This window comes from Hydra viridissima, unplaced genomic scaffold, assembly GCF_058129835.1.
Source record: "Hydra viridissima isolate aposymbiotic clone 2 unplaced genomic scaffold, HvirCarnegie_v1 scaffold_16, whole genome shotgun sequence".
Taxonomy (NCBI): domain Eukaryota; kingdom Metazoa; phylum Cnidaria; class Hydrozoa; order Anthoathecata; family Hydridae; genus Hydra; species Hydra viridissima.
Window position 1 is genome coordinate 5,912,379 of NW_028324315.1, and position 24,421 is coordinate 5,936,799.

The 24,421-nt window shown below is 29.5% G+C and overlaps 2 protein-coding genes across 7 annotated transcripts; one reads left to right on the forward strand and one right to left on the reverse strand.

Moving 5' to 3' along the window:
• Positions 1–1,187: 1,187 nt before the first annotated feature.
• LOC145181557 (chitin deacetylase 7-like) lies at positions 1,188–3,893 on the forward strand. The gene is made up of 9 exons (XM_080056672.2): positions 1,188–1,377; positions 1,494–1,661; positions 1,856–1,954; positions 2,100–2,156; positions 2,308–2,577; positions 2,652–2,710; positions 2,826–3,075; positions 3,240–3,476; positions 3,598–3,893. The coding sequence occupies exons 1-9, from the start codon at positions 1,317–1,319 to the stop codon at positions 3,729–3,731; spliced, it is 1,335 nt and encodes a 444-aa protein (XP_079912798.2). The 5' UTR covers positions 1,188–1,316; the 3' UTR covers positions 3,732–3,893.
• Positions 3,894–10,587: 6,694 nt separating this feature from the next.
• LOC149877720 (uncharacterized) lies at positions 10,588–24,160 on the reverse strand. 6 transcript variants are annotated; one of them, XM_090074035.1, is made up of 8 exons: positions 23,445–24,160; positions 21,285–21,338; positions 20,549–20,784; positions 17,239–18,549; positions 15,068–15,097; positions 11,107–11,647; positions 10,855–11,015; positions 10,588–10,760 (listed from the first exon to the last, which is right to left on the reverse strand). In XM_090074035.1, exons 4-7 carry the CDS (start codon positions 18,500–18,502, stop codon positions 11,009–11,011), a joined length of 1,842 nt encoding a protein of 613 aa, XP_089930161.1. In that variant the 5' UTR covers positions 18,503–18,549; positions 20,549–20,784; positions 21,285–21,338; positions 23,445–24,160; the 3' UTR covers positions 10,588–10,760; positions 10,855–11,008. The 6 variants fall into 6 exon arrangements, with proteins under 6 accessions (XP_089930161.1, XP_089930160.1, XP_089930162.1 ...); XM_090074034.1 differs by lacking the exons at positions 20,549–20,784; positions 21,285–21,338 and having other exon boundaries at positions 17,239–17,379; positions 17,500–18,549; positions 23,445–23,786; XM_090074036.1 differs by lacking the exon at positions 20,549–20,784 and having other exon boundaries at positions 23,445–23,772.
• Positions 24,161–24,421: the final 261 nt, after the last annotated feature.

Here is a 24,421-nt window from a genome sequence, read left to right on the forward strand (position 1 = left end):
AATCACTTTGACAAAAAGCTAGAGTCCGTTAAAAAGCACCAGTATTTCAAGCCTTAAGTTACATGGCTTGAAACTTGGAGAGAGGACAACTAAAGTCTTGAAATTTGAGTTACGATTAAGTTGAATTAAGCTATCGCATCATACGATTATATCGTATGATGCGATAGCTTAAATGTGCTATGGTTGACCAGAAAACTTTTAAAAATTGAAACTATTTGTTGTCAACCGCTCACGATTAATTCGTAAACAGAGGTAAAACAATGAAGGTACACAACAACAAAGATTAATTTACCTGATTAATTAACTACAAGGAAAGATTATTCACTAGAGGAACAACAGTGAAAGATTTTTTACGCAACAAACACAGTGGCATTGGCCGAAATGATAAGCTAATGTTATATTAGAATTGTAAAAAATTATAAAAGTAAAACTGTAAAAGTTAAAACTGGAATTTAAAAAGCCAATAGACTGTGTCATCTCAAATTTGAAAATTTATTATAAGATGGATTAGAGTCTATTTTGTAGCGAAATGATCGGACATGTTTAAAAAGCGAGAGCACGTTTTTGTAAAAATACCAACGCGCGTAAAATAATTACGAACGTCACCAACAGCAACAAGATGATGGCGTGCACTTCTTTAAATCATCAAAGAAATATATTTTTTTACTTTTAACTTCATGCAAACTCAGTATAAATAAAACTTGTTACAACGTTTTATAACAAGAAATGAACAAAAAGTGTGAAAAGTGAAATCTCCAAAACATTTAAATAATTGATGATAAGTTTAATCAGATGCGGATCACTGAAAAAATTGTAACAAGTTATAATAAGTATTACTAAAAAGTTATAACAAGGTATAATAAATATTACTAAAAAATAAAAGAAAACAATAATAAATAATATTGTATATCAAAAAATAATAGAATTACTAAATTATAATTGACGACTATAAATATTTAAAAAATATTCGTAAATAATATAAAATAGTAATATAAATAAATAACAAATATAAAGAAATAATAAATTTCAAATTAAATATTACTGATGATCAATTTCATATCTACAAACTATCCATACTTTAAACATTACATAATTTTTTTACAGTTAAATCTTTTTTACTTCCGTTAAAATAATTTTCAGCAATTAACGTTTCCATCACAACTATTCATTTACAAATCAAGTTACACAACGAACCGTCGACAGAGATGACGACCGCTTTCTCTTCAGGTCGAACGGTCAAAGTAACGTGTTAAACTCACACTCAATATCACTGGCAAAAGCAAACGAAACGTTTACTAAGACCAAATGACATTACCATGTTTATTACCTTGCTATCAATTTTTTTTCAACTTGTATCGAGCCAAGAAGTTCAATCAGGTAAATTAAAGAGCTTTTCTTCAGTAATTTATAAGTTTAAAAAAATTTAAAAAAAAAAGAAAAAAAAAAAAAATACAGTAATTCTTGATAAACTCATAAACATAGACTTTATTTAGATTTTTGCATCGGTAAGGGTATTCAGAATCCTCATCCTGATCCTAATCAATGTGACAAGTTTGTTACTTGCCTTTTGGATATTGCGTATGTGATTAGTTGCCCATCACCTCTTCATTGGAACGCAAAGCTCCATATATGCGACTGGAAGGAATCAGCTGGGTGCCAAAGTAACCGAAAAAAAAAAGTTTATTTTTAAAAATAGATAAGAATTCTAGTATTTACCGAACGAACCATTTTCGTTAAGTAAACAAGGCTATTATAACGAAGTAATTAGTAAATGAATTCTTTGATTTTTGTTAATCGAGGCAGATGTTTAGCGAATATTTTAGATTGTACAGATTTATATAACTTTTTATACTAGCTTTTCAGACTACAGCGTCAGCATTTACAATAGCCACAACTACAATCCCCACAACCACAAAATTGACCACGACAAAAGGAGGAAATTTATCGCTATCGAGTTAGAATATTTTTAAATTTGATTTTTATTCAAACTATCCTAAATGTAGTTTCAAATTATTTTCTTCTGGCAAGTTGTAAAACAAAAAAGAAACCACTAAAACGGTGTTTTTTTTTAAAAAAAGACGTCTTTTGTTTTTGTTTAGCGGTTACCACGCCAACTTCAACTTCCACTCCTTTTGTTCCAGTAAAAAGATTTTACGGTAGGTATATATAAAACTGGCTTTGTTCTGACTTTTTTAATAATTCTATTGTAAATAGATAGTAAAAACTTAGTGTAAAATATATGTAAAAACAATAGGCGTTTTGTGTTTTTTTTTTTTTTTTTTTAAAAAAATGGTTTTGATTTGGTAGATGCAGCAGCATTTTGCGACTATTCAAAATGTCTTCTACCTAAATGCAGATGCGGTGGCGAAGACATACCAGGAGGGCTATCTCTAAATCAAACTCCTCAAATAGTGCTTCTTACATTTGATGGAGGTGTTAGAGAGAGTAACTATCTCATATACAAACAACTTCTAGATCCTGTTTATAAAAACCCTAATGGTTGTCCTATTAAAGCTACATTCTTCGTTACACATGCAAATACGTTTTATGACAATGTCAAAGATCTGAGTAACAAAGGTAACATCTCTTCTTTTTTAGAGAACTATTTTGATAAATTCACATATGGTAGAATGATTTTACAATGTTTTTAGGTCATGAGATAGCAGATCATTCGATCACCGACAGGACGCCTGATACTTGGTGGAAAACGGCAAGTGTATAAAAATTCTAAAAATTATAAAGATTAACATTCATCAGCGATCAGATAACAAGAATGCACTGACGCAAAAAATGTTGTTAAATAAATCACTGTAATCATTTTTTAGTCGACTTATGAAGAGCTTGAATTAGAAATAATTGGCCAAAAGCAAAACATCGAAAGAAGTGGTATTTCAGGCGTCAAAGGATGGAGAAGCCCTTACCTTGCCATCGGAGAAAATACTTACAAAGTCCTGGGAGATAATGGTTTCCTATACACAAGTTCAATTTCTCTTCAAAAGGGTCAAAGATGGTGGCCTTACACGCTGGATTATCTAAATAAAAATCTTCCAGATCTTTGTCCCAATTGTCCAAAAAGTAAGTAACAATGTCCAAAAATAAAGTAAAATTGTCCAAAAAGTAAGCTTACAATGTTTTATTTTTATCTTCATTTTATTAACATTCAAGAGGTTTGACGAAAGTCAAATGCTTTTGAGTTATACTAAGAAACTTCAAAAATACTTCGAAGTAAAAATTCTTAGATTCTTATCCCGGCATGTGGGAAGTACCTTTAAACCAATGGGACGATGGAACAACCTCATACACGTGCTCTTACTTCGATGCATGTTTTAGAAGTCTAATTGACGAAGACTCAGATTCAGTTTACAGACTTTTCATGGATAACTTCATAAAGTTTTACAAAGATAGAAAACAGCCGTTTACTGCCTTTGGACACGGAGCATTTTTTGATCATTCTTCATATACGTGGAGAATCGAAGGTAAATCGTCCACACAATACAATTTAATATTCTTGTATTCTTAATTAAGTTTTTTTTAATCGTTCTTTTACATCTTCTATTTTTAGCCAATTTTTATTGTGTTTTCAAATTTTTTAAATAGGCTTCTTAAAGTTTTTGAAAGAAATCAATAATTTACCTGACGTTTACATAGTTACAATCTCACAAGCTATTTCGTGGATTCAGAATCCCACACCTCTCAGTCAACTTAAGGATTTCAAACCTTGGCAATGCTGAATCTTTTAATGCTGAAGTTTTAAGAGAGGTTTTAATAATGAGCAGAAGGAAAGTGCATCAGATGATTGAAACAAGATATTTATCAAAGATTTCAGGATACTTAGTTCAGTGCAAAAAGTATGAAAAGTTGTTTATAAAAAAGAAAAAAACTTGTTTCTGAAACTTGAGATTACTTTTAACCAGTAGAAGCACAGCTGCTTCCTTCTTTCCTCTTTCCGTTCCATCTCATTGCACAAGGTCATTAACCTGAACTGTTTGAGAACCCTGGGTGACGTCTCACATGAGTTAACCCATTCTCTTTATGAGCTCTTCAAATTCTTTCATTTAAAAACCAAGAATTAAAAACCAGAAAAAAATTGCAACTAAAACAAAAGAGATTTATTAGAAAGCATGGTTGACATTAATTACTATTCGACAATATCGTTAAAACATTTTTGAATATATGTTCGAGAAATTATTTGAATATTTAAATTGAATAATTCTTTCGTATAACATCCGTAAACATTACAGAAAAAACTCCATTATTTTAAGGTAAGATTTGGGATGAAGTACCAATATTAACACTGTGAGGGCGGGGTTTTCTATGCGCACGAAAGATGGGAGTGCGGCGATCATGTGTGCGCGGTTGATTGTTTAGCGTGGAGAAAAGTGTAAAGATGTTGGTAAAATTTTTCAAATGTTAATCCATAAAGTAAGAACAACAACCCCTCTTACCGCATAGTGGATCATGTGTGATCATAGTGGATCATGTGAGATCCAAAATATAATTTATCTTTTTTTTTTATTACCTTAACTGCATAGCGTGCCATATGTGTAACAAAATAATTTATCATTTTTTCAACATGAAAAATATATTTTTTTAAAAAATAAAATACAGGTGTCTCTTTATTTCGCTTTTCAAGTACTATTTATTTTTTTGGTTAGTAAAAAAAAAATCATGCGGCATTATAGGTATAATAACGTCTACATCGAAAGGTATAATAAGGTATAATAACGTCTACATCGAAATATTTACAAACTTACCGTTGGATTACTTAAATAAATATTCTCAACTTTTTCTCTCATGAAAATATTCTTTTATTCTTTATATTTATTCTTTTAATATTTGGAAATACAAAATAATATATTAACACCGATAACAATGCGTAATCAATTCGCTCAAATATTTTCTCTTACCACCTTTGGACTCGTTACCAAAGTGTCTTTCTACATTAGAACTATACTGTAGGCCTTGAATCTGAAACTTTTTCAACCAATGCAGTCTCAGTATATTTTTTTTTAACTTCAGTTGCCTTTTTTTGGTTCATACTCTTTAAATTCTAAAATTTCCCACCCATTAGATTGATTTGTAGCGTTATCCCTTTTTCCTACCATTTAGTACTATTTCATTCCGTGCCATTTTCTTGTCTGTCACAATCTACATGGGCCACATCAGTAAGCTTATTAAACTTTTTACCAAATCAATTTCTAATTTTAAAAATATGAAAAATATGAAATAATTAAATATGAATTTTAACTGTTTTTCAAATGGAGCAATGAGTCTTCCTGTCTTGTTTACGTCGTAATTACGTATTTATTTATAATTTAAGAGTATTTTTTAGAATGCAAGTAGACTAATGCACTTATTCAGGTTGATAAGTTGTTTTTTTTCTCCATTAAGTTCATTTATTGAACGCTGTTTGGGCCATCATAGGTCAGGGCTTTTCCATGAAAAAGCTATCACCCTTGGGTTTCTATATATATGCAGGTATGTATGTATTTAGGTAATACATCTTTATTAAAAAAAGAAACTTTTTAAAATTCAAAGTGACACGTTTTCAATTTGACGTAAAATATTTAGTTTAGAATGCGAGAAACCTTAAATTTAGATAAAGAAAAATTAAATTATTTTTTAAAAATTAAATTATTTTTTAAAAATTAATTAATTTTTTTTTTATGCTTAAGTTCTTTTTAAGTACTTTCACGGAATTAATTACCGTTTACATAATTTAGTAGTGCATCCAGCAACTTAATGGGATCTAAACAATTTATATTAAAACAAACAAAAAATCCAACGTTTTCTATTTTTATTTATTTTGTCTCAAAGGAAAGTTAAGTTGTCCAAGTTGAATCAAAGGATTAAATTTATTTAACGATTATGCTAATCTATCCCTAACGCGTCGCTTTCATCAAGAAGTTGTTTCCATTTACTATTTGTGGTAATATCTATTACATACCATCCTTAGGTATTTTTTTTTTTTTTTTTGAGTCAATAGAAACCATGATAAAATTATCCTCATTTCGTAAACTACAATTAGTCTCGATTCAAGTAAAAGAATGGTTTGTGGCTAGACTGACTTAGACAAAGCGCCAATAGAATGGCGTACAAAATTGTCGATTATCTTCTAATCTGCAAATAGCTAAAAATTTTCTAATACTGATAGTACCTAAAAATATTCTTGACATCCGCTCTCATTAGATTTTTGGAATCACATTTGCACACAGTTAAATTCATTTCATCTTTGATTTACACATTTACATTGTGTATATAATATTTGCTTGCCATCACTTTCACCAATAGCATTTATTATAAAGTCTAGTTTTAAGCATAAAATAGTTTTGCAATTCATCCTTCCTCTTCTTTCAATATTTATTCTATATTTTTGACGTTGTAATGGTAGAATTATCACTGTCTAATTTACTATATCGTATTCCGGTAGAATAGCCTGTGGAGCTTGAGCCCTAATGCTTAAGAAAGTCAGTGTTTTAGTACGTTGGTATATTTAGAGACTGAAGTCTGCGAGTGACTGTGAGCAGAGCAATTTGCATCTCTATTCGCCATGTTTTAGGCCTTCATCTCTACGCTTTCGTCCTTCATTCGTTTCTTTTTAACATTTTCTGGGGGTTGACGTCTTTTACAACTTCCTGTTTGCGCATTAATTATCGCAAGCTTAATAGATGTTAACGGCTTCTTTTTTATATTTATTTTTGTGATGTTTATTTGCATGTTTAACCAGCTCTTCTTGACATGTTTGCTGAACGCAATGATATTTGAATTGCAAAAAAAGTTCAATAAAAATCATATGACCTTCATAAGTGTAAGCATAACTCATACATCAAACATTTTCAATCGCTATCTTTAGATTACATTGCGCTTCTATAATTTGAACCTAAACATGTAAGTCAGTTAGCTTGTTGTTTTTAGTGAGTCTGTTAAATTTTAAATTGCAGCAAAATCAAATTTACCTTAAAGAAACTACTCATAAATTTATGGTTGTATTATTAAATTAGATCCGTCTTGTCCAATAGGCACTATGCCTAAGGCATACAAAGCTTTTAAAGGCCCACGACGTTTCTGTTAACCTACGATAAAAAATATGTACAAATAAAGAAGAAAAGAAACTAATTAAATACAAATCAGGTATTAAATTTTCAACTCCAGCAACAGATGTAAACAAACACTAAAGATTGTGTAATCAAAACATTAAGAAGCAATATCTTTATACCACAGGTATCTTTTACAATCGGTGAACAAATATTTTCGTCACTACGTTGTGTAAAAACCTTTTTAAGGAAGGTAAAAACGATTACTATCATTAACATAATTTAGCCCTTAATGAACATCACCATGTGACATTAAAGTGACAACTGCAGAAAAATAATTTTTGGTTCTCTCTCGAAAAAAATCTGGGTAATTCATTGCGTGTCCCCAGCGCCTACGAAAGTGTTAAGACGGCTCTGAAATAAATGGTCATAAATAGTTGTCATAAATGTTTAAAATTTATGAATACAATTTTTACTTGTGTTTAAATTTGATAAGTTCATGAAATGTTAAACGGAATAGAGAATTTTAGTTAATAAAACTTTTTTCTACCATTATCAGCAATGGCACTCAATAGCGCATTAGCAGCAGATAATTTGGAAGAGGGTTTGAATGAAATTTGTAGAAATTGGAAAGGACATGTTTTGAGACATTGGAGATGCGCGTTAGTAAACAGGTCTGGTAAAACACTTGTTGCTTTTAGGAACCACCCCGAAATCAGGAAGCCTAGCAACAGTTTTGCCTGATATCCCTCCAGGAAAAACAGGAATGTTTGTATGGGAAAAAACAAGAGGAACTGCTACTGGCGCAGTTGGTGTTGTTCATTATCAATATGGTAACAAAGTTCTAAACTTAATGGCATCCATACCTTTTGATTGGAATATATTTGGCGCCTGGTGCAATGCTCGCTTAAGCAATGAAAAGGAAACTTTTCAAAATATGTATTATGGAAACAATAGTTGTGCTTACCCTACTAAAGCAGGAAATTGGGGAAGCATTGATGGAGCAAGAATTTTCCTTACTGCCAAGAGCCATGCTAAATTTCAAATCTATTTTGACGGTTAAATTGAAGTTTTCGTTTTTTTAACGAAATGGTTTTAACTGGATTAGTTTTTTAGCAGCTATTACTTATTATTAATCATTGTTATTATATCAAAATTTTGTATCAGATTTCATTCTATTTGCTTAAGTTGATAAGTTTTAATTCTTCACAGAGGTTTTTTACAGATAATTCAACCAATACTTTGTTTTCTGGGCCCTACCCTTACGGAAATACTCCATGGGAATTCAACGGGTAATCTTTAAAACTACATTGAAACCCAATGGAAATCTATGGGACAACATGGTTGAGCCTTGAGTTCCTATGTTTTCTATTCATGGGCTATTTTTTACACACGGGTTTCATGGTTATCCCATGGGTCCCAGTTGTTACCTCAAGAGTCCCAGTTTTTACTTCATGGTTCAAATTGTTTTCCCATGTTGTTCAATTGTTAAAACACAGCATGTTCTTACCCATGTATGTGTTTAATTAAATGACAAATAATGTACTAGATATGGATTTTAAGTCTAGCTGCAAGTAATTGACGGAACAAATATTAAAAATAAACTTCAAGCAAATATAGTAAAACAAGAAAAATTTGCATTATTCAACGTAAAATCACGTCAAACCTGAATTATAAATAATGCGTAGATACAAAAGCATTATCTTTCTTTTTATTACATACTTACATACATACATACATACATACATACATACATACATACATACATACATACATACATACATACATACATACATACATACATACATACATACATGCATACATACATACATAGCGGCCGAGAGTAATTTCGGGCCCTGGGGAAGTTTTCTTAAGGGGCCCTCATAACGATCAATTATATACCCAAGACTAATAGAAGCGTGCTTTGGTCATTGAAAATTAAAAATAAAAGTTAATTAAATCTTTTAAAAGTCAAAACTATTTAAATCTTTTAAAAATTATTTAAAAAAATCATTTGTACACACACGGGGCCCCGGGAATTTTTCCCGTCCACACCCCCCTCTCGGCGGCCATACATACATACAAACATGCATGTTATGTAATAAGACAGTTGAACCAGCACAAAATCCTATAGAAAGTTAATGAAAATATGTGAAAGTTGATTTAATAAAACAAGAAGCCTCGGAACTTGAAGATCTGTGTCAGGTTGTAAAACAGCATGGTATTCTATTCCGGTATCAAATTCCCAAAACATGGTCAACAATACGCCCAAAGGTTTAGTACTGTTTAAAAAGATAAAGGATATGCAGATAAACATTTTTTCACATTGTCAATCCGTGAACTCTTTTAAACAAATTTTCTTAACCTTGAATAAAATTAAATTAACATTTTCTGAATTTTTCTTTTTTTCAGTTAATTTACATTAATATTTCAGAAATTTATATTAAAATTTTAGAAAGTTCAAATAATTCTTTAATATGTAACACTAAACTGATAATGAAAAAAAAAAAATCATGTCAGTGATCGTCAATAATTAACGATCATTGACATAATTTTTGCTTGATTATTACTGACAACATAATGTATTATTTCCAAATTTGTATATGTAAGTCGTGTGTATTCTTTTTCGTCATTGCAAATGAAAATTAGGTCAATTATTTGAAGTCCACAAATTGGTGCGAAACTTAAAAATTGATAGTGCTCTAAGTTTTTTTTAAGCTCCTAAATTAAACTGATGATTTGAGATCAAGAAAATTATTTTAGTCAACTTGAGATACTTAAATTTCCATGGCGAAACTAAAGGTGAGATTCCACTCATCCGTTTTAGCTACGGGAAAGGGATGGGAAAATTAATCATGTGAGCATGCGCAGTGAGTAGTTTTCGAAATTAAATTACAAACTGCGCGTGCTCACGTGATTAATTTTCCCATCCCTTTCCCTTTCCCGTAGCTAAAAAGGATGAGTGGAAACTCACCTTAATGTTCATGTGGGATATTTATCAAATTTAACCGTTGATGCATTTGAAAAGTTTTATTTTTTTATAATGACGTCAATTCAGGTAAATAAAGACCGACATGAGAAATAATGGCAGTTGCATTTCTGAATTTTTCAAGCTATTTTTGCCCAAGAAATAGTAATAAAACGCTACTTTGGCAATTATGTTTTAAGCGAGAAGATAGTCGATGAAAGAAATAACTAATAACAATCGAAAACCAGGGTAGTCCAACTTATATTTAAACATGAGACCGCCGGAGAGACAAATCTTTCTTGATTTCAAAATTGAACATTTTGAAATCACATTCTTTCGTCTTATTGTCTTGATATTTCGACAAATTGATCCAATCGAAATTATTCTATATTCGGATTATTCAGATACAATTATTCTACATTCGGATCGCACTTGTTGCCTTCATAAATATCCTATTCTGGTACCAAATAATCTTATTGACGTTTACAGAAAATCAAATCGCCGTTTTAACTCCGGGGGTTTCATTAAGAGTCCCGCAATCTTAACAGGATTTTTAGTATTGCAATTTACAATTAGAAAGAATAATTAGACATATCAAAATGTATTCTGTGATTTCGGATTCTTTCATGAAACATGTTCTGTCTTGTGCACCTCGTCTCCTCCATCTTACGCAGCATTTTCAGAAACGAATTGCGGAAGGTATTATAGCTCAAACGGCAGCCACAAAGTCACACAAGCCAACGTTAGAGAATACATATCTGTCATAAAAAAATATCTCGTGTTGTACAACAGTAATGCTTTACTTTAAAATATAAAAATATAAAGGAGATAATATAAAATTTATAAATGTACCTAATTTTTTACTGACGCAATATAGAACGTCATTTCACATCTATTTATTTACAAACGTCACCATGCGTAGTTATAATTGACGCAACACTAAATGATAAACGAAAATGTCTTGTCCAGCTCTGTTCGATCATGGGCAGCGTCCCATTTTGGGCTATTATTGCCTACAAGTATAATTTTTTTTTTTTTACATATTCATTTACATGTGCAAAGATATTAAACATTTAAAAATTTTAAGAATAAAGTGTTTCTCACTTGAAGTTTCTCAACTCTTCAATGTTAAAATATTCTCCACGGTAAGTGATTTCTAACAGCTCTAAGTTTAAATCAAGAAGCCATTCACAAATGTCATCTGTGTAGTTGGTATCGTTGTGAAGTTCAAGATAAAGTTTTTTAGCAAGTCTAATCCATGGGAGGAAGCCTTCAAATTCGTTCTTCGATACAAACGTTTCTCTGGTATCTATCTCCACCACTTCAATCTGATGCTTTGGACTCCATCCGTCGATCTTTAACGGATAATAAAGATAAACAAAACGAACGTTACTCGAACATTTGATGACAAGATTTTTCTCATCCTCAGATAAAACATTTTTACGAACGACCAACTCATACAACTTGATTCCTGCGTCGATGGATTTCTCAAAGAAATATTTTTCTCGGCAAACCTCATGAGCTGTTTTTCCATCGCGTATCACAATCTCCCAACATCGCTCGTCGATTGATTTTTTCAATTGTTCTGTAATTGAAGCCTGCGCTTCAAAGAAACACTCTACGAACAGCTTTTGATCATTATCATCTGAGAAGAATAAAAAATACCTTTTTTTGTAACATTTTTATGTTTTAATGTTTTAAAATAATGAAATTCTACTGAATTTGGTGGTAAGTGGATAGCATGACGTCAACCGGAGGCAATAAAATAACGGAAATGATCAAAACTCATTCGACATTTACTTTTTGTTTCTTTAACATTAACTTAATTAACAAATTTAATTAATAAATTTAACAAGTTAACTTAACAAATACTAAAGAGATTTTCGTGAATCATCGCAAGGAAACTGAAAGCAACTTTTAAAAAATAAAACTGTTTACCACACGCTATCTGTAAACATTTTTCAACCAATAAAAATATGCTGTTTTCAAACATAATGCTTCAACCGGTAGAAAAAAAATTGAAAGCTTCAGCATAAGAATGATAAGGAAACATAATCATAGAAGTATGGCATTTCAATGGCTTTTATTACAGCGTATTTTAAAACTGACAAAAGATTTTGTAAAGCATTTACAAAACTTACAATGAACCAGAGAGAAACCAGAATAAACCAGAGAGGAACCAGAAGTTATATCGTGTCACTCAAAACCTTTATTATTAGTTTAGTTTTTGTTATTATTAGTATATTATTAGCCGCAAAACAACCATGTTATTTGGAGATTTTGTTCACTTTGAGTTTAATTAATTAAAATGGATATAATATGTTTTGGAGCAAGGTCCAATTCTTTATCCCCAGTAACTTCAACAATGGAAGGTCTAATGAAGCTGCATATATATCTTGGGTATTTCTTTGAAGTTTGAAATCACCCAACTGTAGTTTGATCTGATTGTAGAAACCTTTACTTAATGAAGTCGGGTAATACGTCCAGAGGCACATCAAAGGTAGTTCTCATGTAGAGTATAGCTATTTTTTAAACATATCAATTTTTTTAAGTGTCATCATAAAGTAAGTCTATTAATCTCTATATTGATGTGTTCTTTAACCTTATTACTTAAAAAAAATATACTAATACTCTTTATATCAAATCATAAACTACGATGAAACATTTATATTAATAAAATTATGTATTGAAATTTCACTAAAGTCTGAATGGAAAATGCTGATTAGGATTTCAACATCAATTCTCCATTTTAATGAAACCAAACCAATCAAATCTTCTTCACCAGACAACTCAAAGTTCTGAAGAAAATGCTGCTCAATGTTAGCACTTAGAAATCCCAGCATCTGTTCTTTAATTGCTTTAAACTTGAACTTTCTTTTTAAAAAAATGATTAGTGATTGAATTTCAAAAAGGGCAACTTTTTCTTTATCATTTGGTGGAAACCCAATGGTTGTAACTGTTGAATGTCCCACTAACAAGGCAAATCGAAGATCATTACAACGAGTATCCTTACGGGTTACAAAAGAACTTCAAGTCATATTGGAACTTTCTAGTAACAAAACCAAACAGTTAACCTGCCCTTCAGAAAGGATCAGGAAATAAGACAGCTGTAGAACTATTTAGGCATATTAAATAATCTTGAAGAATCCATATCACTATTATTATCATGTAGAAAAGGCCATTTACAAATATCAATTGCAAAAGTGGATGTATGTAAAGAGAGAGAGAGATCTTCTATGATTAAAGTATTATGGCAGAATTTGTAATGGCTACACATATAACTACTATATGCATCACATACTGTAGCTATATGTGTAACCATTAGTAGTTATACAATATTTCTTTAAAAGTAGTGCAGCTAGTTTAAATATGATTATTGTGTGAATAAAAATTTATTTTTTATCTATTTTGTATAATTTACATTAAAATTTTTTGTATTAATACTTCAACCCCTATGTTTTCCCAATTTGGATATGCTTCAACAAGTTGTTGAATGTGAAGAATATTTTTTGGTGCCTAAAAAAATAATGATAATTATTTAAATATTCTTACAGATGGATTTTCTAGACAGTGAAGTGGGAGAAGTTTCAAAGGATCTTTTTTATGTTCAAAAGACATCATCGTTCATACTGGATTTAAAAAATCTCCATTCTGCAATTGTACAAATTTCTATTGATGTTGGAGGATCCATCTTAAAAGTTTTAATTGATGTCTTTGATGCGAATGTAAGTACAAAGCCTGTAATTTACATGAATAGTGGGATTTTAAAATCTGTGGTAGCCAAAAAATTTTTAAAGTATACAGAATGGGTGCAGATAATCTTAACTGATTCTCTCAGGAATTTATAGAATGCTTGGAAAGTCATTTGTTGCATTGTTGCATTTGTTGACAAAGCATGATCATCTAAATGTTATCACAGCAAATGTAAAACTTTTTTTAACCTTCATCTTTAAATTCCCACTATTCACGAATAATGAGATGGGATGAGAATAATTCCAATGACATCTTGAAAAATTTGGATGAACTTTATAAAGTAGCAACATCTCAGGTTCCTTTATTTAGACCTATAGTTCAATGTACGAAAGACATTTTAAGTAAAGGATTCTTGTTTTTGTCAGAGTATAAGTTTGCATTTGCAGAATTAAAAAACTCTTTCCTATTTACCCAAGATCTTGCACAGGTTTTTGGAAAAAATTTTTCAGTAAGTATGAAGTTTCACATTTTGTTGAATACCATAACTGTGGCCTATCTAAGTTTGCTGAACAGTGTGTAAAGGCCATTTAAAATTTAAACCTATATGGATGAGATTTAAATATGAAAAGGGCTCAACATGGAGAATGATTGCTATCTTCTGTAGTTAATTTAAATTTAAGAAGAGTTTAACTTAGCATTAATTTTGACATGCTTCCCTAGAAACAAAAAGAAGTCAGAAGGTCCAGGTTAGTTACTATAATCCTGTTAAAATGATTATTTTCAAAACTACCATTTTTCTTTTCCCCTAACTTTAACCTAATTCTAACCCCTTTTTTAAGGGGTTATACAAAAAGTAAGGGGAGCCATATATGCAAGTTAAAAAAAAAAAATTAGTTTGTTCCTGTTATTTTTTTTTGAAAAGCATTTTCACACTGTACTGAAAAGGTTGCTAATAGTAATACCTACAATAGAATCTTAAAATAGTTTAGAAACCAACAAATGATTTTAAAACTTTACCATGCAAGCCAGATTTTATAAATATTTCTTATGAGTCAAATAAAAAACTAATAATAAAGGTTTTGATCAACTGACACAACATAAAACCTGGCGGTCTCTTTGGTTCACAGTGTTCACTGATGATTTTTGGATTGTTAAGACCAACTAAAGTAAAACTTATTGGGGAGCTTTTCTTTATTTTTTTTATTTTTTTTATTTTTTGAAAGATTTATCCAACTATAGTTCAATAATAAATTTGTATCAACTAAACAAGTCACAAAATATCTACAGAAGCATGCATTTTTAATTACTTTGTAGCTATCTACATAAAAAAAGTCTGCAGATAATTTAAAGTAATATTAAATAATGTACTTACTAAACCTAAGATAATCTTTTGGCAAAATATCTATAAAAAAAAAAAATCATGCTTATGCAAACTTGCTTTGAAAACAAATATTTTTTGATAATAGAGATTTTACCTCAAAAAAAAAAAACAGATTGCAATAAAAACAAACTTTGTATTAATTGAAAAAAGGGTGTAAATAATGATTTGCTGTAAATGATTTTCAGATGGAGAATTCACTAAGATCAACTAATTATTAGAGAAAGCAAGGTTGCATATAGCTAATTAAATACTTCAGAAAAAAAGTTGTACATGTAAATTTTTACAGGTTAGAGAAAAACTTTAATGCTATTCAATACATGACATAATTCATAAAACAAGTGCTTATCACTGTAAATAAAAAATTGATAAAACAGGTGCTTATCACTGTAAATATCTTTGTGCCCCTAAATGAAGAAAAATTATCTTTGTGCCCCAAATGAAGAAAAAAGGCTTTAACACTCCAGGACTTATAACCGTTGATGATGGATCTTATCTATATGGAGTTTATTTATTTATAGATTTTAATTTCAGCAGTAGAATAAAAAGTTTGGGCTTTGTAGAAACATTAAACGCTATTTTTCAGACAAATTAGCATCAATTAGCATCAATTATGTTAGATTAAAAACAAAAGAAACAACTTGGCTGAAACTACAATTAACATCATTTGGATTGTGTCCTGCACTAAAGGAAACACTCACCAATACATTGTTCGATTAGTGTTCCATTAGGGCAAGTAATTAATAAAGATACTTAAAACATTGTATGTAGAATTTTAAAATGGTTTGAAAAACTCATACAACCACTATACAATATTCTTGCCTGATCTTGCACTGTCACATTACATAGAAAAAGTGCAAAACTATTGACACTCCAAAAATATTAAATGTACACTGAAATAGTATAACCCTAAAAATATACCAAACTGGCATTTAAAAAATTTTTGAGACTGAACTAAAAAGATATAAGACTTATATATAATTTTAAGAAATTTTTAACTTAAATATTGTCCTTTTTGAAAACTTTTTCATCTTATTTGTCTTTAAATTTAATTCAGTTTTTTTAAACATCATTTTGAGCTAAAAATATTAAAATATAAAAAGACAGATATTTTAAGTAAATTACTTAAAGTCTTTAAGTAAATATATTTAAGTATAATAAGTAAATTACTTTAAATTCTTAAAATCAACACAAAGAGTTAAGTGTTGATATTAGAGCAATAATTTATTTACTCTTACAACTTTTAATTTAATTTCTTCTTCCTTATTTTGAATTAATTTGTTAAAATTTATCTTATTTGACTCTACCACTGATCTCTATAATAACTGGATAGCGCATCTCTAATATCAAAATTCACGCCAAAATCGCCATATTGGAAAGCCCCAGAACAATGAAATCTGATATGTGCGATAAAGCGATAAAGCGATAAGCCGAAAAACAGAACTTAAAGCTTACAGGATTAAAATTTTTGGGGCTTTCCAATATGGCGATTTTGGCGTTAAAAAATAAGAAGTTTTGCTCGGAGTTGCGCTATCCAGTTATTATAGAGATCAGTGGACTCTACCCTCACCACCACTACCACCAATTTATTAAAGTTTAAAATCTCTACGAAATCTTGATTCCATTTTGTACAAAGAGTTTACAGGCCAATAATCATTATTTAAGTTTTAGGTTTTTTTTTCACTTTAATTTATTTAAAAGTTCTATGTTAATCATATGGCTAAAACTCTGTAAGACTTTTTCCTTAAACTTGTTGATATTATGCAAACATGAAATAAAATGCTAATTGGGTGGTATTGCCTATACTGACTCCTTCTGTAAAAGAGACCATTATATTTTATCAATCATGGACATTAATTAGGTCATTAATTGTAGCTGAGTACTAAAACTGAGACAAGCAAAAGAGAAAGGTTTTTTAGTCATCTCATTTATCATGCACCTCATGCATCACCAATGAAGCTGTTATTCATTAATTTGTATACTGAGTTCTTTTACAAACAACTGGTCAACATCACTTATGTTAAAAATAACATCATGATGAAAAAAACCTTTGACCATACTTAACCATATATAACCCTGTGCACATTAAAACTATCTCTAAAAAATTTGGCAATTTCTTCACACATAAAAGCAATACAGACATTAAACTAACAGACTATACTTACCACAGATTCCTCTGAGACACAACTTGCCTTTGTGATAGGGTACTTGTAACTGGCTGACTAAACTTACAAAATTCCTACCATTGTTGTATAGTAATCCACATGCAACAGGTAAACAGTAGCGTAACGTCTCGTGTTCAAATACTTTTTGTGGATTTTTGTAAAAATATAAATGAATGGAAGCACAGAAATTCATTAAAATGGGATGAATAAATTGGTATTGATGATTCAAGTCAGGTTTTATAAAACCAAATAGTTCAATACCATTTTCGTCAAGAACTGCAGCCAGTTCAGCTTGGGAAACCATTATCTTTTTTTCTTTTAATAAATTGTAGGCAACTTTACATACTTTTAAAATATGTGGCTTGTTTATTTGCATAAGTTGATACAATGGTTTTTCTGTGTTACAACTCTGTTGCAACAAATATAAAAAGATCAATGTCTGCAGTTCAGTCATGGTTTTCAACAAATAACTACAAGTTGATAAAGAAAATGCAGAGCACACAGCAGTTAAATTAAATGCAACAGACAACATAGCCTTTGCAACAGGTGGAAATGTAATGAGATTTTCCAAACCATTCCTCAAAGATTCACACAGTAAACTACTCCCAAAAAAATTTCTTAATCCGAAGTTGCTGAAGTCCATGATCTGGATATACATAATATTTTCAAATTCTCTAACTAAGCCACAGCACCTTAACATGGCTTCCACTTTTCCTCCAAGAATACATTGACTATTTTTTGAACTGAGGATTTGTACAAGTGTTTTTATTATGGGAAGGTTATTAGGACTGTTGTGATTATATAATTGATTTAAGTAAATAAATTCATCCAAACCATCTATGATAAAAATTATAGGTGCTTGTAAAAGCAGTATGTCCAGTCCTTTCAGAATGTTTTTGTAAAACTTGTTTATAAGTTTTCTTATGCTTGAAATTTGGCAAAATTCGTTCAACTTTTTGAACTTGAAATACAAAACAAGATCTGCATTTTTCCATAGCAAACCTTTTGCCCAAAAAAATAGACATTTTTGAAGAAAATTAGTCCTCCCACGATTATCTATAATAGAAAGTAACAAGATTTGTAGTTGTTTTGAAAAAACATCATTGAGACTGGTAATTTTATACTTGTTGAATTTTTGAAGAAAATATTCCCATTCATTATGATTCTTGTCAAAGGTATCAGTTGCTTCAATACTAGTTAATTCAACAGTTCTCATCACAAGATTGACATCAGTATTTGCCTGATGTTGTCCAAGCTGCAGCATGCCAGCATAAGACTTTATGTAATAGGATTTGAGCAGCTCATTGGCTTCTAAAAAGCAAAAATGAATTTCTTTGTCAAAAAAAAAAAACAAAAACAAAAAAACAGAATATGAATTTTAAAAATAGTAAGTAATTATTTTTTAAATTAATATCCCTAATAATCAAATAACTTTGGACTATGCAGCTAGAATAATAACATACACATAAAATATATTAGGTGCTAACCTTTAAGTCAATGTTGTAAACTTAAGAGGTAATCAACCACTGTTTACTTACTAATAACTGACATTGTGTTGTCATGCTTGTCCTCCCCCCCCTCCTGTTTAGTATAAATAGGAAATAAATCCCCTCAAAATATTGACCTAATGTCTTTTATTCTTAACTTAAGTATTAGAAAATGCAAAAGAACTAGAGCATGTGTTTATCTCTAATTCATTTCACATCATTGTCTTTTTATTTTGTGTGAAATAAAACATGAGATTATCAACTTTAAAATTTTATTAATCTGTCACAGCATAAAAATACAGTCATGTATTTAGTGATCCAAGACTTAGGAAATGTTAAGGGGCCTGGGGTCACATCTATAAAACTCATTCCGATCGGAATTCACAACAATTTCATCTGAAACCCGCTGAAATGAGCGGATTGTTACTATAAACATATTTTTTCGTAATTTCCGCTAATTTCAGCGTAAAAACCCAATTAAAATTTACGCGATCTTTGTGTAGCGGAAATCATAAATCCGATAATTTGAGCTAGCTTTTTTTTTTTTTTAAAAAGATTCTTGTTTTGAAAACAAAAACAGAAATCAAACTCAATTTCTAACATTTCTCATTGACGAAATTAGAATAATAAGTTCCACATTTCATTTTTCACTGTCCACCTTGACAACAGATAATCAACAGTGGGTAAGAAATTTAAAATATGAATTTGGGCACGAATAAATTTCTTACTTTTTTCAGACCAAACTCTATTTTCATATGAATTTCTCCACAAATACCAAATACCAAGGTTATCATTAAATATTATTTGCAAAAAAAGAGACTATTAAGGTTAGTGTCACTAATAATTAACGAAACTGCTTTGCCAATTACAAATACTTTTATCTAGATTTCTTTATATTGCAGTAGAACACACTGAATTTGAATATAAAAACTCAGAATTTAATTCTAGAATAGTTGTACTATATTCTATAGAACTATTTCAAAAACAATTTCATCCAGTGGTATTAGCTTTTGACTCCCCATACTACTTTTGTTAAAATCTGTCACCTTCTTTGTAGTCACTTATTTGATGTTGTTCCAGAAGTCCTATATAGTTAGATAATATATTTTAAGTTTGTAACATTTTACAACATTGATTACATCCTATACTATTGATATTGCATTATTGCAGTATTTTGCACCGTCTAGGAACCATTTATACCTTGGGCAATAGGTCACTTTTGCTATGTTAAAATATTGTCAGGTAACTAAAACTGATGCCTGGCAATTTTTATTTTGTAAATAAAAATTGCCAGGCATCAGTTTTAGTTACCTGACATATTTTAACATATAATGTGTAAATGGGATCTAAGGGTCAACATAGACAGGTGATACTAAAGCAATACTTTTTATAAATGAAAAATTATCAAGGATGTGATAACCACTGATTTTCACTAAATAATTAAAAAGAGAATTAAACTTTTCAGGAGACAACAAATAAAGTTGTTCAATTGGTCAGAGCAAGCTTGATTATTACTTTAATTTCTCCTAAAAAAAATTATAAATAAATGGAATCGAATTGCCCAATTTTAGTTTGCTAAAACAACCTTTAGGATATTTTTTGATGCTTTTTAAAGGTATTTATTGTTATTTATAGTGTAGTAGAAGTGTTAAAGGCTTCCTTTTAAGGGCTTATAATAAGTTGCATTTAGGACCAATACATTTTGTCTGGTCAAAATGAATCCTGCTTCTAACAAACCAAACTAACATCTAATGTGAATAAAACTTGGTAATCTAATTTTAAACTAGGTTTAGAATACTTTTGGAAATGTAAGAAATTATTACATGTCTTAGGTAGTAGATGTTTGGAATGGGGAGTCCATTTGCAACTGATTTAGAATAGATAGCATCAGATGCCCAGATTTTTTTTAAGATTGGTAACCTTTGGTGTTTTTGAGCCATCTGTGACTTTTCACCAAATCTTCTCATTAAAACATCTTTGAATTGTTTAATCCAGTCTGCCAAATTTTTGTGACAAACTCAATGACACTCAAGTTATGTAGGTATCTTTTTTCTGTCCCCTTGGATAAAAAACATTAAAGGACATTAAATATAATGAACTAAGTGTGAGAATAGTATTATGTATAGGGTCGACACAAACAGGCAACAATAACAATAAAGAATAACTTTGATGTAATATGATGAAAATTATTTAACATGAAAATTACTTAACATGATAATAATTTCACTACTTTAAAATTACTGTTTAATTGTGGCTGTGTGCCTTTCTTTGTTATGCCTTAGAAAATTTTTTTTTTTAATTAGAAGTTCTATGACATATAATTATTGCCTTTGTGGTATGTCTATAACATAGGAAAATTACAGTGAAAAAATTACTTATAACTATTTAATGGTTTTAATATTTTGATAAAACATTGATTAGTTGGTCTTGTAAATTGATAAAGAATGTCTTAAAACTCCTAAAACATATGAACGTAGGACTGTGGTAATTTCAAAGAAAGATTCGTAATTGGAAATAAGTATAATGTATATTTAAGATAAGGATATTGGGTTTACTTACATTTCTTTTTTGAAATTTGTTCTTCTTGTGGCATTTAGTTGAAAGTTTGCACAACTGTCCATAATATAAACAAAACAAAATGTAAAAAAACAATTGATTAACTAGATAATATCTTTTTGTTTTTTTTTATGAACCCGCTAATATTTTCGTTGAGAAGTTTTTACGATACGAAAAAAAATCTTTATAGTAGAGGCTATTTGGGATTATCGGGTTTACGCCTATTTTGTCGAATCCAAAGAAATTCATTGGGTTTACAATTTTTTAAATTCTGATCAGAATGAGTTTTATAGTAGTGACCCATGGATTATCTTTTTAAAGAACCATATAACAAAAACAAAAAAAAAGACTAAATTAAAAGACTATAGAGTTTAAAACAGAAAAAATTTTCATTAAGGAAAAAAACCACTCATTAAAACTTGTTAACTCTATTTCAGTTATTTTAGTTACTTTATTTTAGCTATTATTAGAACAACTAAACAGCATGCCTGTACACATCACAAATCCATTCATATTCTTATACTTAAAAAAAAAAAAAAAAAAAATGTAGAACTAATTATTAGAAAAGGTTAGAATCCAATACTTAATTATTGGTCAATGAAAGTTTTTTTTGATTTGTTAAGTTATTGCTTAGAATAGAACACAGAATTGGTATCAGTTTAACTTCAACTTTTTTGAGCTGTTAAATTTCACTTAAATTAAAATTGAGAATAGTAAAGTTAAAAAACAATGACAAAATTTTCTTCACAGCTTTTAAAATCTTTTACTAACAGATAAACTTCATTTTCTAAATTTGAACAATTTAAGCCACTATCATTATCAAACTAAAATTTTAACATGCAGCAGGAAACTTGCAGTCTCAAAAGCAAAAAGGAGAGTGAAAATCTTCAAATCTTTTTTGAAACGCTTAATAGGTTTAAGAACTTTGTCATGAAACTTATTGGAAATAAAGATATCAAAAAAACTGTATTAACTGAGGACATAAACAAAACATGAATTATTTTTAATTACTTTATCTTAATTATTTTATTTTGGCTAACTTTTAAATAGTGCTCACTGTTAAATATGAACTAACTATAAGCCAAGGTGAATACAGCTAAAAGATATTAAAATGTTGTGTATAGTTCTTTTAAATTTTGTTATTTTTGTTGATGGTGAATGTTTAACTATATAGTTTTTAATTGATATTTTTATGTTGTTACAATTAACATTCTTGTATTATCATATATCAAGTTACCAATTAGGTGTAATTTGCATTTATAAACTTAAATGCAGACATTTTTAATGACAGAGATTTCTTCTTTCTTTGAATCTTCTTTATCAGTTATTTTTTCATTACTATATTTAATGGTTAGTTAGCTATTTGATGTATTTTAATAAATGGTAAACTACATTTTTTGAATAATTCTTCATGCACTTACATACTTGATAAATAGTAATCATGCACTTACATACTTCATGCACTTACATACTTAAAATGGTTAGCTTTAAGTTATATAATTTTTAGCAGATATTATACTTGAATGTATATAATGTATTTTTATCTATCACTTCATTTTTATTTATTTTTCTTGATTGATTTTGTTTGGGTTTTTAATTATCCATAATTTGGTCTAAATGAATTAGAGATAAAGACATGCTCTAAGTCTTTTGCTTTTAAGTTAAGAAAAAAAACATTGGGTCATTATTTTGAGGGGATTTACTTCCTATCAATACTAAACAGGGAGGAGGGAGGGAGGACCAATTCGAGGCCATCCTAGTACAATTGTTATGAATACAATTTGAATATGGGTACTGTTATCGTCCTCTAATGTAAAAAGTTGCAGAAACTGCTTTTCGTATGTTTCTTTTGTATTGGATTGGCCTCAATAATTTGACAACAATTATTTAGCGAATGGAACTTTAGCTCAGCATGCTTTTAAATTAGCCAAAAAATTAAACTCAGATAACTTTTTAGATAACTCAGATAATTTAAAGATATCATGTTTCAGTAATGGTACAAGTTCTGATGCTATAGCAAGATACCCATACAAAAGTTATGTTTGTATAATTATGATATATTAACATATTGGATATATAAAATTATGTTTACAAAATCAAAATAGCTTTTTAAAATAAAGTGAATTTTAAAACTTAAATGTAAAAAGATTGCTCATTACTTACGAATTAAATGTATTCTGTTCAAAATGTCTAAGTTCCCAATGACCGCCAGAGACTTTTCAACTAAAGTCATAAAATTTGAAGGATTACTTTTAATGAGTTCTTCAAGAAATGATTTTAATTTGAATTCATCACTTCGATCATCAAGATCAATACTTTCTACAATATTAGGATTTAAACCAGTGCCATAAGCAAACTCTTTCCATTCTGATGATAGATTATTTAAAACTTTTTGAATTCTGTGGTTCATGTTGTCACAATTGGAAGTAATTACAAATTATTTATGTAACTTATAAAGGGTGCCATTATGTCATTATAATATCTAAACACAAAATAGAATAACTGCTGATATTATTAACTCGTTAGTTAGATAGGTTAGCGGAATATCCAAGGTTTAGAGTACAAAATATTTAAACAGGTAGATTTTTTTAAAATTTACTGGAAATTATTTCCTAAAACTTAAGGTGATATTAGAGTGAAAAACGGCTATTTTTGATAAAATTTTGAAAAATACCAAAAATAATGTTTTGAATTCTTAAATCTACCTATTTCAATATGCGTTTTTCAAAAAGTCAAAAATCTTCTTAATTTTAATCAAATTTGCCCTTTTTTTAAAGTGTAGTTTGGTTCTTGCTTCACAGCAACGACCTTAGCAACGCTTTTTCTCCAATATTTCCTAAACCAGAAAAGCGATCAACTTCAAATTTTTGCTAAACCATGCTCAAGATGTTTAACTTTTCCTTAAGTATTATTTTAAGCTATAAGCTGTACGTTGAAACCACTAAAATTGTTCTCAAAATAGAGCTCCTGAAGGACGGTAGTCAACTTTCTGTCAGTCTTCCTTTAGTTTAAATTGGGGTATAATTAAAGATTTTTTAGTGTTTTTATTTATAAATGGGTTCTGCGAGCAGGTATAAGTCCCCTAAAGGTAAAAAAAAGAAAAAATTTTAGAGGAAAAGTTACAAGAAATAATGGTAATA

Coding starts and splice junctions, on each gene's coding strand:
- LOC145181557 (XM_080056672.2), top strand. CDS start 1,317: ATGTTTATTACCTTGCTATCAATTTTTTTTCAACTTGTATCGAGCCAA. Junction 1,378..1,493: donor GAGCCAAGAAGTTCAATCAG/GTAAATTAAAGA, acceptor GACTTTATTTAG/ATTTTTGCATCGGTAAGGGT. Junction 3,076..3,239: donor TTGTCCCAATTGTCCAAAAA/GTAAGTAACAAT, acceptor AAAAATTCTTAG/ATTCTTATCCCGGCATGTGG.
- LOC149877720 (XM_090074032.1), bottom strand. CDS start 23,691: ATGAACCACAGAATTCAAAAAGTTTTAAATAATCTATCATCAGAATGG. Junction 18,550..23,444: donor GAACAGAATACATTTAATTC/GTAAGTAATGAG, acceptor TTTGCTTTTTAG/AAGCCAATGAGCTGCTCAAA. Junction 15,098..17,238: donor GTGTCTCAGAGGAATCTGTG/GTAAGTATAGTC, acceptor TTTTTTTTATAG/ATATTTTGCCAAAAGATTAT.